The sequence below is a fragment of the Siniperca chuatsi genome, linkage group LG4 (genome assembly GCF_020085105.1).
Source record: "Siniperca chuatsi isolate FFG_IHB_CAS linkage group LG4, ASM2008510v1, whole genome shotgun sequence".
Lineage (NCBI taxonomy): Eukaryota > Metazoa > Chordata > Actinopteri > Centrarchiformes > Sinipercidae > Siniperca > Siniperca chuatsi.
In genome coordinates this window covers 29,080,072-29,092,441 of record NC_058045.1, presented here as the reverse complement: position 1 = coordinate 29,092,441, position 12,370 = coordinate 29,080,072, and the positions used below count along the sequence as shown (strand labels likewise).

Genomic DNA, 12,370 nt, shown 5'->3' with positions numbered 1-12,370 from the left:
TAGGTGTGACAGAGGAGTTCAAGGTGGAGGTGGGTCTGCATCAAGGATCGGCTCTGAGCCCCTTCTTGTTTGCTCTGGTGATGGACAGGCTGACAGATGAGGTTAGACAGGAATCTCCATGGACTATGATGTTTGCGGATGACATTGTGATTTGTAGTGAGAGCAGGGAGCAGGTGGAGGAAAATCTAGAGAGATGGAGGTCTGCTCTGGAAAACAGAGGAATGAAGCTTAGCCGCAGTAAGACAGAATACATGTGTGTCAATGAGAGGGACCCAGGTGGAACGGTGAGGTTACAGGGAGCAGAGGTGAAGAAGGTGCAGGACTTTAAGTACTTAGGGTCAACGGCTCAGAGCGATGGAGACTGTGGAAAAGAGGTGAAGAGGCGAGTGCGAGCAGGTTGGAGCGGGTGGAGAAAAGTGTCAGGTGTGTTGTGTGATAAAAGAGTCTCAGCAAGAATGAAAGGAAAGGTGTTGGAAACGGCGGTGAGACCAGCGATGTTGTACAGCTTAGAGACAGTGGCACTGAAGAAAAGACAAGAGGCAGAGCTGGAGGTAGCAGAGCTTAAGAGCTCTTTGGGAGTGACGAGGACGGACAGGATCAGGAATGAGTACATCAGAGGGACAGCTCATGTTAGATGTTTCGGAGATAAAGTCAGAGAGGCCAGACTGAGGTGGTTTGGACATGTCCAGAGTAGAGACTGTGAATATATTGGTAGAAGGATGCTGAGGTTGGAGCTGCCAGGCAGGAGGTCTAGAGGAAGACCAAAGAGGAGATTTATGGATGTAGTGAGAGAGGACATGAAGTTAATTGGTGTGAGTGAAGAGGATGCAGAGGACAGGGTTAGATGGAGGCACATGATTCGCTCTGGCGACCCCTGAAACGGAACAGCCGAAAGGAAAAGAAGAAGATTTTTCTATTTAGCAAAAGCATTACATTTGAAATGCAGATGAAAAAGCTAACTTGTCCTTTAAAAGTATATCAATTATATCAGGCTTTTTGTATTTTCTAGGTTTGATAGTGTAAGATTTGCATTTAAAGGTGGGCAATGCGATTCTGGAGAAATCCAATACCATGACAAATACCATGATATAGAGCGAACAACAACACTCTGTCCGAGCCACTTTGTTTGTTTCCCATTTACAGAGCCAGGGCTGTGTACAAACAACAGATTTTCTTTTCAGCGCAGACACTGAACGGACAGCTAGCGGACCGTGAGGATATATTTGCTGAATTTGACAAAAAAAGACGTGTATTGGATTAGAATCACATGCCCCACCTTTAAGTCAAAAGAAGTTTGATTAATAGCTTTTATTCTTACATTTGTGTGTAAGATTAAAATTTCACTTTGACAAATACAGACCCAGACTACCTCAGAGTGTTCAGTTGCCATTCAGTTGACGCTCCAATGTGATAGAGATCAGCAGCATCGAAAGTGAAACAATCTACTTCCATTTTAAATGTTGCTGTTTATATAATGGACACTGTTTATGGCTGTGTAACCTGATCCTATCAGTATGCTGTTCTGTGTGGCAATAGATATCATAGATTGTATATAAAGTTGGACGACATGACAGCTCCCCAAAAGTGAAGCCAAAACATCTGGATCGCCCCTGGTGGCTGGCTGCAGTATAGGTCATAAACCCTGCCCCCTCCATGTTAGCAGATGGGACATGAGCCAAACTAAAAGATTTAAAGTACATGTGACAAATACATTTTTTCCCAAAGATGGTTTCTGTCATTTTAGGTAGTTCTTATCACGCTGATGTATGCTCAAGTGTTTGTTTTTCTGATAAGTTTGGTTTTAATTAGTTATTTGATGCTATAATAAGGGGGTTTCATGTCATGATTGACAGCTGAGGCCGGCTCGTGATTGAGTCAGCCGGGATTGTGGGCGGGACCACGATACCGCGGCTCCAACTCCGATCACTACTGCGCAGACTCTGGCTCCAAATGACGTCACCAGCGCAAGATGGCAGCTCCCGTATCCGGGATATTTTGGCTTCATTTTTGTCCAGTGGGAGGAAGTGGAGATGCGTCGTCCATCTTTATATAAAGTCTATGACAGAAATAAAGAATCCAGTTCAAAATTCTCCTCATCACCTACAAAGCCCTCCACAACCTAGCCCCCTCCTACCTCACTGGCCCCCTGCACTGACATAATCCTGTCTACAACCTCAGATCCGCCGACGCCAACCTTCTCACCCCTCTCACCCGGTCCAAGCACCGGACCTGGGGGGACAGGGCCTTCTCCACTGCTGCTCCCTCCCTCTGGAACACCTCAGACATTCTCCCTCACTCCCCTCTTTCAAAACTGCACTCAAAACCCAACTATTTAAATCCACTTTCAATCAGTGATCTATTAGTCCCCCATCCCCCCTTCTCCTTTTTCACTATTGTAGTTTGTTTTTATACTGATTTTGCTTTTACTGTCTCTGTTATTGTCTTGTAAAGTGCCCTTGTGTACCTTTTAAAGCACTATTCAAATAAAATGTATTATTATTATAAATCCCACCCTGAACTTCAGGCCAGGACGCAGTCAGAACAGAAGCTCTCCTTAAATTCCCTCCATGAGAGGTTTTGCTTTTTACTTTTATTTTTGACTTCCCTACATTTTCAGACTTGGTCTCAGCTCCTGAATTAGAGAGAGCTCCAGAAGTCTCCTAACCTACTGAAATTTGGAACACACCTGAAGATTTGACTTGACAAACCTCTTACTGTTTCCACCAACTTGCACAGGTTTTTAGCCATGATAGTGGCATGGCTTTAGGGATGGCAAGGTCGGTCGGTCTGTCTACCACTTTGGTCCGGACTAAAATGTCTCAACAACTTTTGGATGGATTGTCATGAAATTTGGTACAGACACTCATGGTCCCCAGAGGATGAATCCTACGGATTTTGGTGATCCCCTGACTGTAACGCCACCATGAGGTTCACATATAAGGTTTTGAATGAATGTCTGAAAAGCTATTGGATGGACTGTCATGAAATTTGATTCAGACATTCATGTCATCCTCATGATGAAGTGTAACATTTAGCACCGTCAGGTCAAAATTAAATTATGTCCAATATTATTTCAGTTTATGACCTAAATACCTGCAAAACTAATAACATTCCCATCAGCCTCAGATGTACATTGTGCTAAGTGCTAGTCATTCTCAATTGTGGTCACAATGACTCCAAATGACTTCCAGATGGGAGCCGAAACGTCTTGATTCTGAAAACAGTGTCCAGATGACTACGACTGAAACCTTTTCTACGATAGAACACTCCTGGACGAATGAGGGACTACACCGTCCTTAGTGCTAGTTAGCATGCTATCTCAAAATAATACACAGCTGCCTAAATGTACATTGAAAGAGTTATTAATAATAATAATACAACTTTATTTATAGAGCACTTATCAAAACAAAGTGCTTCACAACAAGAGAAATAAAATACCACAGTGAATGATGAAATATTAAGAAATAAAATACATAAAATAAACAAAAGCAATAAAATAAACAGCCAGTTCGGGGAAGATCAGGATATGCTTTCCGATAAAAATGTGTTTTGAGAAGAGACTTAAACGAAGACACTGACTCAGACAACCTAATTTCTTCGGGCAGGTTGTTCCAGAGCCTCGGGGCCCTAATGTCAAAAGCTCTGTCCCCCTTAGTTTTCATCCTGGACTCAGGAACAGACAGGAGACCTCTGCCCGAAGATCTCAAACTACGTGAAGGTTCATAAGGGATTGCAAGGTCTAAAATATAGTCTGGAGCCAGGCCATGGAGAGCTTTAAAAGTAATCAATAAGATCTTAAAGTCAATCCTAAAACCAACAGGGAGCCAATGTAAAGAGGCAACAGATGTGATGTGGTCGAACCTCTTCGTCCTGGTTAACAGCCGAGCAGCTGAGATCTGTACAGTCTGCAGTCGTTTCAAAGTTTTTTGATTAAGACAAGTGAACAGGCTGTTACAATAATCGAGGCGTGAGGAGATAAAAGCATGTACAACAGTTTCTGCATCACTAAGATTTAAAATAGATTGAATTTTTGCAAAGTTTCTGAGGTGATAAAAACATGATTGGACAAGCTTAGTGATATGTTGCTCAAAACATAAATTGCTATCAAACAGGACACCAAGATTTATTGCAACAGGCTTGATATGTTGACATGTAGCCAGTAGTAGTAAACAGGATTCAACCTGCAAGTTGATTGACAGCACCTAAAGCAGAAGGTATTGTGAAATCTTGACCTGTTTGTTCTTTTCTCTGGTAGTTGCATAATTTTTGTAAATGATTGCTCATAATGTGAGGAGGTGTCTGCTTATAAATATGTGCTTTAGTTCTTCAGTCAGTTTATTTTTCCATATCGTATCCAGAAAGAAGACAGACGCTATAACTAATTGTAAAGATGATCGAGAGAGAAGTTGCACTAGAAGCTTTGTGCACACTCTGCAATGCCAATGTAACTTCTGTTCAAACACAAGCTGTTTTTCCCAGAGCTGCCCGTTGTGGAGGAGCACCACAGCAGCAGCTGCTCATCAAGAATTTCATCACTACAATCTTGGATGCAGATGAAACCTGGTAACTATTGGAGATGAGATTTTTTGTTACCATCTATGCTGAGAAGATATTTCTGAAAATGTTACACACTACAGATTTAAACAGATTTTAATCTACAGCAGCCATGAGAGAGTTTGTAAATGCATTTTCCTGTTTGCAGAATGAGTTGTGAACAAACAGTTTTGATATAATTCAGATGTGACTGACTGCAAGAAGAGACCACTAATGTGCTTTGAAATTGCATCTCCTCCTCTTACATTACAGCCAGGTGTCAAGATCCAACTTTGTCCACCTCCGAAGCGTCTTGCAAGGTGTTGATCAGGCAGCAGGCTGTGCCCGAGGGAACCATGTGGACATTAGTACAGTAACAGGAAAGAATCACATCATCGATGAGAATGAATTCTTTGACCCAAGATTCGACTATGATTTCACCAAGTTGAAAGACACCGAGACTTATTACAGAGGTGGAGAGGTGTATGAACGCCCATGTGGTTGGCAGCGTTTTGGCCTCAAGGTAAATATGCTTTTGTTTTACTTGACTTTAAATCCCAGAATTTCCTTCCAACTCATTTGTGAAATGCAACTGCAAATTTTGTTAAATGTAAGCAAGTGAGCTGGGGGGACATTTGGGGGTTTGTGGAGTGTAACTGTGCTGTACACAAAATCAGGGATTTTACTTTTGAACTTCATTGACCCCAGAAAGCAAAGTTATGGGGCATACAGTCCTCCAAACAAGCTGACAGATAAACATGAATCATATCACTGTCTTATTAATTTGGTATGGTCAACATATTAGGAAAGAATCAGTCTTGTGGCACTTTTGCTGATGCTAAAAAGCTCAGTAGGCTGGAATTTCTCTCGTGATTTTTGGCACAATGAATGAATCAATATTGAAAAATATTGATAATGCAACTTAAATATTACTGCATGTTTTTAAAGTAGCATGAATTGATGTCTTCAGAAAAAGCTGTAAAAAAACATTGTCATATTATCACTATATAAAGTTGTTATGGTGAATGCAGCCCATTCACACATCCAGCAGACATGGAGCAACATTAGTGTCACATTACACATAGTCATTTGAGTTCATTTGAAATTTCAGTTAGTGCAGTTTCAAAGTTATGCCTGATATCTTTTGCTCTAACCTATTTTTCCAGCTGTTACCCTTCTTAAAGATATCAAGGGTCAGTTTTACTTTGATATTTTTCCATTGCAAATCTTGTGGACTTTACACCCACATATGGTCGACTGCACACCTTCATAACAATTAATGTCACTGCTTCATCTTTACAATCACAAAATAGGACAGACCAACAAAAACTTCTGATGTCACATATAAATATTTTGTCACAGGTCCTGGATAAATATGATGGAAATACCTGGCTGGGAACTTCATACCGTAGCACACAGTCAGTGCCTGGGGAGTGGCCTGTGTCATACCATGGGACATCTAAGTCGGGTGCTGACGGCATCATCGCAGGATACTACAAGGTTCGATTATATATCATTTATTATCAGTGGTAAATGTTAATCCAGTAGGATGTAACACCTTTGTAACTGCATTACTGAGTTACACATACAGTTTTAACATAATTAAGGTATGGCACATCTGTGTAGTTTGGTATTTCCCAGACCTTGAAATTCGTCTTACGTCAGAGAAGATGAGAAAGAAAAAGATCATGATGTGGTTTCTATTTGCTAACCTGTATAACCATAAAGAAATACTATATTAAACTGTTTCTATGTCATTAATTACTGCATATCTACAAACTATATTCAAAGAGTTAAAGACAATATACTACGACCGTTAATAAATTCTAATTCTAATTATTTGTTTTTAACAGCCAGGTTCAGGTCAGTATTATGGCAGGGGGATTTATTCTACTCCATACATCTCTGAGGCGATCCAATACGCCAAAACATTCACCTCCAACAAGACGGGCAAGAAGTACCGAGTGATTCTGCAGAATCGTATCAACCCCACGTACAGGAAGAAACACAACAAAGACAAGTACTGGCTGGTTCGCATCCCGAAAGGAACATCAGCGACAGAGGAGCAGAAGATGGTAGAAAGGGCCATCCGTCCTTATGGCCTTCTGTTGAAAGAGGTCTAACAGGGTGAAAAAGTTCACAAGAAAACCCACAAATTTGATCACATATTTGTTTCCTGAGCTTTATTTTGAAAAGCCAGCGGGTGTGTTGTCTGAAGCATCAACTTTGTCTTTAGTAGTCAATGCAAAATACTCTCTGATGGTGTCAAATGTAATGATGTCTCATTTGCATATATAGATGAGTGTGGAAAATTTATATCACAGCTATATGTAGTGTGAACTTTCTGCACTGAAATTCTTCTTTCTTTGTTCCATTTTCCAGTAAGCATTTAATAAACAAAATCTGAAACAAATTTGTTATCAATGTCTCCCCATACCAGAGAACACAGTGGGTAAATGTTTCATTATATTATGCTTGTTTATTTTTCTATTTAGCAAAAGCATTACATTTGAAATGCAGATGAAAAAGCTAACTTGTGCTTCAGAAATGTGTCAATCATCCAATTTGACTATATCAGGCTTTTTGTATTTTCTAGGTTTGATAGTGTAAGATTTGCATTTAAAGGTGGGCAATGCGATTCTGGAGAAATCCAATACCATGACAAATACCATGATATAGAGCGACCAACAACACTCTGTCCGAGCCACTTTGTTTGTTTCCCATTTACAGAGCCAGGGCTGTGTACAAGCAACAGATTTTCTTTTCAGCGCACACACTGAACGGACAGCTAGCGGACCGTGAGGATATATTTGCTGAATTTGACAAAAAAAAGACGTGTATTGGATTAGAATCGCATGCCCCACCTTTAAGTCAAAAGAAGTTTGATTAATAGCTTTTATTCTTACGTTTGTGTGTAAGATTAAAATTTCACTTTGACAAAGACAGACCCAGACTACCTCAGAGTGTTCAGGTGCCATTCGGTTGACGCTCCAATGTGATAGAGATCAGCAGCATCGAAAGTGAAATAATCTACTTCCATTTTAAATGTTGCTGTTTATATAATGGACACTGTTTATGGCTGTGTAACCTGATCCTATCAGTATGCTGTTCTGTGTGGCAATAGATATCATAGACTGTATATAAAGATGGTCGACATGACAGCTCCCCAAAAGTGAAGCCAAAACATCTGGATCGCCCCCTGGTGGCTGGCTGCAGTATAGGTCATAAACCCTGCCCCCTCCATGTTAGCAGATGGGACATGAGCCAAACTAAAAGATTTAAAGTACATGTGACAAATACATTTTTTCCCAAAGATGGTTTCTGTCATTTTAGGTAGTTCTTATCACGCTGATGTATGCTCAAGTGTTTGTTTTTCTGATAAGTTTGGTTTTAATTAGTTATTTGATGCTATAATAAGGGGGTTTCATGTCATGATTGACAGCTGAGGCCGGCTCGTGATTGAGTCAGCCGGGATTGTGGGCGGGACCACGATACCGCGGCTCCAACTCCGATCACTACTGCGCAGACTCTGGCTCCAAATGACGTCACCAGCGCAAGATGGCAGCTCCTATATCCGGGATATTTTGGCTTCATTTTTGTCCAGTGGGAGGAAGTGGAGACGCGTCGTCCATCTTTATATAAAGTCTATGACAGAAATAAAGAATCCAGTTCAAAATTCTCCTCATCACCTACAAAGCCCTCCACAACCTAGCCCCCTCCTACCTCACTGGCCCCCTGCACTGACATAATCCTGTCTACAACCTCAGATCCGCCGACGCCAACCTTCTCACCCCTCTCACCCCTCTCACCCGGTCCAAGCACCGGACCTGGGGGGACAGGGCCTTCTCCACTGCTGCTTCCTCCCTCTGGAACTCTCTCCCCCAACACCTCAGACATTCTCCCTCACTCCCCTCTTTCAAAACTGCACTCAAAACCCAACTATTTAAATCCACTTTCAATCAGTGATCTATTAGTCCCCCATCCCCCCTTCTCCTTTTTCACTATTGTAGTTTGTTTTTATACTGATTTTGCTTTTACTGTCTCTGTTATTGTCTTGTAAAGTGCCCTTGTGTACCTTTTAAAGCACTATTCAAATAAAATGTATTATTATTATAAATCCCACCCTGAACTTCAGGCCAGGACGCAGTCAGAACAGAAGCTCTCCTTAAATTCCCTCCATGAGAGGTTTTGCTTTTACTTTTATTTTTGACTTCCCTACATTTTCAGACTTGGTCTCAGCTCCTGAATTAGAGAGAGCTCCAGAAGTCTCCTAACCTACTGAAATTTGGAACACACCTGAAGATTTGACTTGACAAACCTCTGACTGTTTCCACCAACTTGCACAGGTTTTTAGCCATGATAGTGGCATGGCTTTAGGGATGGCAAGGTCGGTCGGTCTGTCTACCACTTTGGTCCGGACTAAAATGTCTCAACAACTTTTGGATGGACTGTCATGAAATTTGGTTCAGACACTCATGTTATCCTGATGATGAAGTGTAACATTGAGGACCATCAGGTCAAAATTAAATTATGTCCAATATTTCGGTTTATGACCGAAATACCTGCAAAACTAATAACATTCCCATCAGCCTCAGCTGTACTTTTGTCGCTCGAAACCAGTGGTCAATAGCTGGGACTTCCGATGGTTCCTCAGTCCAGGGGAAAAACGGGGGTTGGTAGCCGAGTACGCTCTGGAACGGGGTGAGACCCGTGGTGTTCTGTTTTAGGGAGTTCTGTGCGTACTCTGCCCACGGAAGGAAGCGGTTCCAGCTGGTTTGGTTGTTGTGACAGTAGGTCCGAAGATATCTCCCTATCTCCTGTATCTTCCGCTCAGTCTGGCCGTTGGTCTGAGGGTGATAACCCCAGGAGAGCTTGACTGCTACTTGGAGGTGTTTGAAGAAGGCCTTCCACACATGTGAGATGAACTGTGATCCACGGTCGGAGACGATTTCTTCCGGGGTCCCAAAGTTGCGGAATACATGTTGGAAAAGGACCTCTGCGGTTTCTAGAGCGGTACGCAGACCCCGCAAGGGAATGAGCCTGCAGGCCTTGGAGAAACGGTCCACCGCTACGAGTATGCAGGTGAAACCATCTGATTTGGGTAAGTCTGTGAGGACCAGGGTCTACGTGGTATAGGAAGGGGTACCAGTTTGCCAGCAGGAAGTTGACGTGGCGTGCGGGAGATGGCGCAGACTGAGCATCCTTCCATGAATTGGGAGACATCCCAGACCATAATGGGCCACCAGTAACGAGCCTGGAGGAGCGAGAGAGGAGATACAGCTGGAGAGATGTCTTCAGGAGATACTGCCGTCGGGTTGAATCTCATAATAGGTTTGAGACCAGACAGTGAGTGAACCGGGGGAGTGTGATTTTATAGTGTGGGGTTGGTGATTGGTGGCAGGTGTGTGATCAGTACTCAGGTGAGTGAGATCTGTTGATTGCAGTGGGTGGAGCTGGTGGTGTCTGTGTTGGCTCTCTGACAACTTTGTGCTTAGTGCTAGTTAGCATGCTATCTCAAAATAATACACAGCTGCCTAAATGTATATTGAAAGAGTTATTAATAATAATAATACAACTTTATTTATAGAGCACTTATCAAAACAAAGTGCTTCACAACAAGAGAAATAAAATACCACAGTGAATGATGAAATATAGAGAAATAAAATACATAAAATACACAAAAGCAATAAAATAAACAGCCAGTTCGGGTAAGATCAGGATATGCTTTCAGATAAAAATGTGTTTTGAGAAGAGACTTAAAAGAAGACACTGACTCAGACAACCTAATTTCTTCGGGCAAGTTGTTCCAGAGTCTCGGGGCCCTGATGTCAAAAGCTCTGTCCCCCTTAGTTTTCAACCTGGACTCAGGAACAGACAGGAGACCTCTGCCCGAAGATCTCAAACTATGTGAAGGTTCATAAGGGATTACAAGGTCTAAAATATAGTCTGGAGCCAGGCCATGGAGAGCTTTAAAAGTAATCAATAAGATCTTAAAATCAATCCTAAAACAAACAGGGAGCCAATGTAAAGAGGCTAAAACAGGTGTGATGTGGTCGAACCTCTTCGTCCTGGTTAACAGCCGAGCAGCTGAGTTCTGTACAGTCTGCAGTCATTTCAAAGTTTTTTGATTAAGACAAGTGAACAGGCTGATGTGACTGAGTCAAGTGACCATTTGATCAGAGATGAAAGTCAGTCTGATTCCTGTAAAGACCATTAAGTTGCTGAAAGTACAGAGTGGTGCATTAAACTGGGCTAGAACAATGCTGATTGTCATCTTCAGGTTTAGAACATCTTTTGCTCTTACCCATTTTCCAGCTGTAAAAGCTGTAAAAAAAACAAAACATTGTCATATTATCACTATATAAAGTTGTTATGGTGAATGCAGCCTATTCACACATCCAGCAGACATGGAGCAACATTAGTGTCACATTACAAATAGTCATTTGGGTTCATTTGAAATTTCAGTTAGATCAGTTTCAAAGTTATGCCTGATATCTTTTGCTCTAACCTATTTTTCCAGCTGTTACCCTTGTTGAAGATATCAAGGGTCAGTTGTACTTTGATATTTTTCCATTGCAAATCTTGTGGACTTTACACCCACATATGGTCGACTGCACACCTTCATAACAATGTCACTGCTTCATCTTTACAATCACAAAAAAGCAGAGACCAACAAAAACTTCTGATGTAAATATTTTGTCACAGGTCCTGGATAAATATGGTAAAAATTCCTGGCTACATCTGCTTTTTTGTTTCTGAAATGTAGCCTAGCGTGCAACACATCATTGTCTCACTGCAAAAAAAAAAAAAATCTCAAACAGGATAAAGCAGAAATGTGATAAGAAGCAGGGTGTGTTCTTTTCCAAAGAAAAAGCAATACAATAACAAATCCAGGAAGATACTGCAGTTGTGCCAGAGAGGTGTGGCAGTCCTGTTCTTGTTTCTTCCTGGAGTTGGTTGGATGTGTTTTGTAAATTTGCTACTCAAGCGCAACACACTGTAAATCTATATTTCAGGGGGGTCCAAACTTATCATGCCAAGGGCCACATGGAAAAAAAATATATATTCCTGGGTGATGAACCTTTTAATTGATCTTAATGAGCGAGTTTTAGACACTTTGTGCTGTACAATTTCCCCTTGTTCAGTGTCATAAGAAAATGTTTGCTCACATATGCATGTATGTATGTAGAGCCAAATAAACTGAGCAGCCTTTTGGCACGTCGCCCTGGACTTTACCAAACCCCTGTACATCTCTGACAGTGGGAGCTGCTGGTGGCAGCTTTTGAATATTTGGTCTTTGGCTCTCACAAATTCTTCAAAATCAATAAATTCAGTCACTGGGATGAAATATAACCCAAAAGGGTTTTTGCCACGATACCATGTTGCCCTTCTTTGCAATAAAATTAAACACGATCTGCTCTTGCACGATGTAGATCCACAGCGATCAATTTTTGAAGCAGGAATGACAGTGCTCATTTTGGTCAGTACTTCAGTCTTGCGATCTTTTCAGCTGCTGGATAACTATGTCCCATGCATAGCTGTGTGCCCGCACGTAGATCCCAGTAACTTGCATTTCCATATCGCACCCAGCAAGAAGACAGGACTTTACAAACCTCAGATATTCCTTTCAAAGAAAACAGTTTTTTGCTGTGGAGGAAATTTCTTTAATAAAGAGTCTTTCTGAGTTTCATTATTATACTTGCAATTTAAGCAGGGGGCAACCACACAGAGTACCGCCTATGTGTCTGGTCTGCTTCAAAACAGGAACTTAGCTCTCATAGCATGTACATACAGGAAACAATACCATATATGGCTTTCTCTTCACAACTCTAGTCAG

General features: G+C 41.6%; 1 protein-coding gene across 1 annotated transcript; it reads left to right on the top strand.

Annotated features, from left to right (window-relative positions):
- Positions 1–4,287: 4,287 nt before the first annotated feature.
- Positions 4,288–6,946, top strand: LOC122874667. Its single transcript, XM_044192850.1, has 4 exons — positions 4,288–4,563; positions 4,807–5,056; positions 5,896–6,033; positions 6,387–6,946. Exons 1-4 carry the CDS (start codon positions 4,391–4,393, stop codon positions 6,654–6,656), a joined length of 831 nt encoding a protein of 276 aa, XP_044048785.1. The 5' UTR covers positions 4,288–4,390; the 3' UTR covers positions 6,657–6,946.
- The last annotated feature ends 5,424 nt before the right edge of the window (positions 6,947–12,370 follow it).